The following is a 4,678-nucleotide window of genomic DNA, read 5'->3' as shown; positions in this document are numbered from 1 at the left end:
CTCCTGTAAAAGGATTTTGCGATCTATAAAGCCGTTTCAAAATTAGATCTTTGACTGTAATTGTCGGTAATTGAGTCACTTTAGCATCCCCTTAATCTATTGGGTCAAAGGAGAGAAAACGAGCGACTGCTCACGATTGCTAGGCTAGCGGAGTGTCGGCTGAACGCACCCAATACGTTTCTTGTGCGTTGGCTCAATGGCCGCGTTCAGGAAACACAACTGTTGAATGAGCGCTCCGTATGATTGGTTCTTACACTTGGATCCGGAGTAGAACCAAAGGTAAGAACCAATCATATTAAAGAATCACTGACCGCTCACTCAACAGTTGTGTTTCCTGAATGCGGCCAATGTTACGCTACGTGACCATACGAGAGTCTTGTGCGGTGGCTATATAAAGGTAGGTTTTCAAGGGCAGTGAATGCAGCAGCAGCGAGCAGCAGTTTAGCAATTTCCTAGAATCGGTTTGGCTCACTTCCGGCGCGCAAAGTTTTCTGATAAGTCATCCTATAGTACGTGCACCTGCACTTCAAGTTTTTAAGTCCAAAGAAAAGAGAAAAGCGAGAGGTTATGAGTATAGAACAGTATAGAAAGTGTACCCAAAAGGAGTCGAAGGGAACAGATTCTCGGACACGCGCATTGAAAATTTAAAATCTGAGGCTTTGGAATCCTGAGTCAAATCAGATCGGCGGGACGTCGTCGAGCATGGCTTTGCTTCGACGAATTCGACCAGCATACAGACTCTTCGGCGAAGGTGTCGTCGTAGTCATCTTTTCGCGTCGAGGTAACGCTGTTCCATCTTTCAGAACGTGCTGCTTTTCGACGGCGTCAACGAAACAGCGACAGCATCAACAACCAGAGACCAATAACGAAGTGAAAAACTGCGACAGTCGGTCGAGCGGTGACAAGAAACCGGTCATCGACGAAACGACGATCCGGAGGATTGAGAGACTGGCACTGGTCGGCTTTGAGTACAGGCAGAGCAAACGGGTGCTGGAGGAGGCAATAGCGTTCACCGAGCGGCTGCGGACGGTCGGCATCGACGAGACCGTGCGTCCGATGTACAGCACCCTGGAGAACGATTGTATTCACCTGCGGGACGACGTGGCGCGACACGACGTCGAGCGGCGCGAGATACTGAAGAACGCCGCAGTGTTAGAAGAAGAGTACTTTGTCGCGCCACTGGCGACAAACAAGGAAAAGGAGAGCGAGCCCAAACGATGAGTCTAGAAGCTGTGTTGAAGGCCGTTGGCCCATATTTCCTTAGTCTGTCCGAGCGAATGTTTGTGTACGGGCCCCAGGGCAAGTTGCTACTGAGGAACCTGGAGGAGCACTGGTTTACACACTGCGTCACGATCCCACACTACAACGTGTTTCCATGCGACGTGATCGTAGACACGTTGCAGCTACTGCGGAGCAATTCGATGGACGAGGTACTGCCGTTTGCGCTCGCCACGCTTGCGACATCCAAAAGCGGGTGGAACGAGTCGTTGCTGTCGGCAGGTGGTAGGATACCGTCCCACAGAACAGCCAAGATCAACGTGTTCGTCGATGCGTCAGACGCGAAGAGTCTGCTACACAAGAAGCAGAGGGAGCGCAAAGTGTGGTGGCGCAAACTCGCCCAGCACCCCTCGAGATTTGTGCTCGCTGAGGCGAAGAAGACACGGAATCTCGACGTGACGGAGATAGAGGCGCAGTTTCCCTTTGGAAATATCGTCGTGGAAACGATCACTCATTATCCTGGCGTACGCAAGTTGTATCCTCAGGTACTAATGCTTTCTTAATAAACTGCGATATATCGATAACATAATGAGAAATAGAGAGAGAGAGAGAGAGAGAGAGAGAGAGACAGAGAAAGAGAGAGAATTATTTAAATGGGGTATTTATTTACAGGCCGAAAATAATAAAGATAATGCTGCAGACGTGCATATGGTCGAGCATGTCGCTTCCTTGGATTGGGGCTGCTTGGCGTTACTCTGCGACAGCCACATGTTGGATAAATCAAATAGAGCGTATATTCATCCTAAGTTATCCCCATACAAAATTACGTTTCACATAGCGAGACAGGAGAACGAGACTGATTCGGATATAGAAGACTTAAATCGCTTTGTGCTATACTTAAGCAATATGCTTAGGGCGAGAGGAATCTCTACCATATTGATGAATACAGAACAGATCATAGAAATGTGCCTGATCCCGCACGTCGTGTCAGTGGATAAGACTAGTCTTAAGAATGGCGTTGTACATGTTAAAAATCGCTCGACGACTCTTAGCGAAGCAGTTCATATTACCGACTTAGTAAAGTATATTAGTTTGCGTTCTTCTTGATTTGCTACAATGGCACAACCGGATTTTTTTTCGATCAATGTTACCAATCATGAGATGTAGCTATCATGTAACTATATTTAATTATTAACTATATTTATTACTGACAGTTACAACGATATAAACTGTAAATATAAGTGAAAATTCTGGTTCTACATTCTCTCCTCTTCATCCCTATTTTACTGACTCTCTGAATTTTAAGATAAACAGCTATCTTTTGATCTTGCGATAATATACATTAATTGAAATGAAGTACGCGAAAGAAAATAATAAAGGCAACTTAGACTTTTCTCGTCCTGGGAAAGGAGACGCAGCACATGGCATTGTACGAAGGACGACGGAAGGAAGGAAGAAAATGTTTGGGAAGGGAACGCTGCCAGACATTTCATACTTAGTTGAAACGTACACTACCGTGCACGTTCGACGAGCCTCCCAGGATTGGCCGAATTTATCTCGAATTGGCGATGCCACAGAGGCAGTTGAATGTTTCTCTGATACAAGAGAATAATACTCTCAACTGAAGCTAAGCAGGTAGTTGTAGCTTCTTGCCTTTGAGTACTTTGGTAATATAGAGGTAGAAAAAGTCACAATAGAGAACTGTTTGCACCAATCCGGCGACTATAGCGATCAAGTCGTAATGATCCTCAGCGTAGTAGCGGTAGATCCAGTTGAACAGATACAGGCCTCTGTATGATCCTAATGCAAACAAGTAGTGGCTGGTAATGCTTTCCGCCTCGCCTGTTTTTGACACCAGGAACAACTGGGGTAATATCGCCACTGACTCTAGGTAAATGCTGAACGTCCACAAGACCTCGACAGGGGACAGCTCATGATTGATTAACAGTGCCAGGACAAACGCGGGTAAGATCAGGAACTCGATCCTGCAACAGAAAGCCCATCTGTCAGTGGAAGTATCCACAGTGAAAACGCCCTGGACAACTTCTCGATAACAATCTTGGGCCTCACCTGAACGTATCGTGATTATGATCGTACGTGGCTTTGAACTTGACATACATCAAGAAGACCGTGGCGAGGGACGTGGCGATGAATATGATCTTCATGAACGTGTTATACGCCGAGATGAATGTGGTGAACAGGTCTAGATAACGGGTGGTATAAACAATCGCAAAGAGGATCTGCGATTTGCCACTGATACCTGCGAACAGTTCAAGCGTCGATAATCGCTGCCAGTGGAGCGGAACGTCACCGGCGTTCGGTTGTAACACATCAAGCTCGTCATGAACACGCGCGTCCCTGAGCGAAACGATCAAGGCGGTTCACTCACCGGCGCAGCTCCGTGTCTTCCATATTTTGAGGAGTAGGATGATAATGGCTAAAAGGTGCGACAGGTCGCCCAGCAGTCGGAATATATTCATGCTTACGGTCGCGGGGGTGTGATTTTACGTAAAAAAACCCGCGGAGGAGTCAGAGAGCCAGCTCGCGCAGCTCGCTCGACGGCGGCACACAAATATGACGTGGCTCTGACTGCGGCTAAAGCAGATGGCTGACCCCCCCAAATCAGATTGAACAGTGTTGGACCGCATTCGAAAACTTCACTCGGGTGCACAACTGATACATATACACCGTGTAGGTTTTATCTTTGTTCAATTTTCAGTAGAAAGCTTTCCAGCAAGCGACACAAGTCGACACAAACATCATTCTATCTTTCTTTTTTAGCAATGAGTAACAAAGATAAAATGATACTTGTGTCGACTTGTGTCGCTTGCTGAAAAGCTGCCATAGTGGATCACAGAAAGGCTGCAACACTTTAGGTTTGTTCGCGTCGCATACTCCAATATATACCAGGGGTAAAGGGTGGCGATTGGAGCAGATGAGTTTTTGGAGTGCATTGAAGTGAGTAGGAGCATGGTGGGGCGTGCGACGCGAACAAACCTTTTATTTTTTGATGGGTTTTGAAACGCAGCCTAGGTACCTAAGTCTTGAAATCGTTCGTTATGAAACGTATTCGTTTATGAACAAAAAGGTGAAGATTTCCTAGTTGAGGGCCAATGGGTACCCAGGGTGTATTCCGAATCCAGTTAGGTCGGTAAAGCGGGGAGCACACAGTTCTGCACAACGCATAATGCGTAAGCATAAGAAAACTGATTGGTCTATTTCCTTATGCACATGTGTATAGACCAATCTATTTTCTTATGCTTACGCATTAAGGTGCCTTTTCATGCTGACGCTCGACGCTCATTTTCAGCGGCAAGAAGGTCGCATGACCACAATTGACGCCGGCGTCAATTGAAATTCATGAAAAGGAAAACAGCGTCAAAATTTCGGCGTCTTCGCGCTGCTTTGGCTTTGACGCTTGAAGTTGGAAAAATCCAACTTCTCTTTCTTGACGCTGGCA

General features: G+C 46.6%; 3 protein-coding genes across 3 annotated transcripts; 2 read left to right on the top strand and 1 right to left on the bottom strand.

The window, feature by feature from the left end:
- Positions 1–397: 397 nt before the first annotated feature.
- On the top strand, positions 398–1,239 carry LOC112459183 (glutamyl-tRNA(Gln) amidotransferase subunit C, mitochondrial). The gene has a single exon (XM_025023190.1). The coding sequence runs from the start codon at positions 703–705 to the stop codon at positions 1,219–1,221; it is 519 nt and encodes a 172-aa protein (XP_024878958.1). The 5' UTR covers positions 398–702; the 3' UTR covers positions 1,222–1,239.
- Positions 1,208–2,479, top strand: LOC112459181 (DNA polymerase subunit gamma-2, mitochondrial). The gene is made up of 2 exons (XM_025023188.1): positions 1,208–1,763; positions 1,891–2,479. The coding sequence occupies exons 1-2, from the start codon at positions 1,218–1,220 to the stop codon at positions 2,323–2,325; spliced, it is 981 nt and encodes a 326-aa protein (XP_024878956.1). The 5' UTR covers positions 1,208–1,217; the 3' UTR covers positions 2,326–2,479.
- LOC112459182 (ER lumen protein-retaining receptor) lies at positions 2,402–4,001 on the bottom strand. Its single transcript, XM_025023189.1, has 3 exons — positions 3,608–4,001; positions 3,289–3,478; positions 2,402–3,203 (listed from the first exon to the last, which is right to left on the bottom strand). Exons 1-3 carry the CDS (start codon positions 3,696–3,698, stop codon positions 2,846–2,848), a joined length of 639 nt encoding a protein of 212 aa, XP_024878957.1. The 5' UTR covers positions 3,699–4,001; the 3' UTR covers positions 2,402–2,845.
- Between the last annotated feature and the right edge of the window lie 677 nt (positions 4,002–4,678).

This window comes from Temnothorax curvispinosus, unplaced genomic scaffold, assembly GCF_003070985.1.
Source record: "Temnothorax curvispinosus isolate PA1 unplaced genomic scaffold, ASM307098v1 QBEX01009585.1, whole genome shotgun sequence".
NCBI classification, from domain to species: Eukaryota; Metazoa; Arthropoda; class Insecta; order Hymenoptera; family Formicidae; genus Temnothorax; species Temnothorax curvispinosus.
Note: the sequence above shows the minus strand (reverse complement) of the source record. Positions and strands in the feature narration are given on the sequence as shown.

Bases quoted from the DNA above. Each gene is read 5' to 3' on its own strand.
- LOC112459183 (XM_025023190.1), top strand. From the start codon at position 703: ATGGCTTTGCTTCGACGAATTCGACCAGCATACAGACTCTTCGGCGAA.
- LOC112459182 (XM_025023189.1), bottom strand. From the start codon at position 3,698: ATGAATATATTCCGACTGCTGGGCGACCTGTCGCACCTTTTAGCCATT. The intron at 3,479-3,607 runs GTGAGTGAACCG...AACTGTTCGCAG, and splicing joins GAAGACACGGAGCTGCGCCG to GTATCAGTGGCAAATCGCAG. The intron at 3,204-3,288 runs GTGAGGCCCAAG...TTTCTGTTGCAG, and splicing joins CATAATCACGATACGTTCAG to GATCGAGTTCCTGATCTTAC.
- LOC112459181 (XM_025023188.1), top strand. From the start codon at position 1,218: ATGAGTCTAGAAGCTGTGTTGAAGGCCGTTGGCCCATATTTCCTTAGT. The intron at 1,764-1,890 runs GTACTAATGCTT...ATTTATTTACAG, and splicing joins TACGCAAGTTGTATCCTCAG to GCCGAAAATAATAAAGATAA.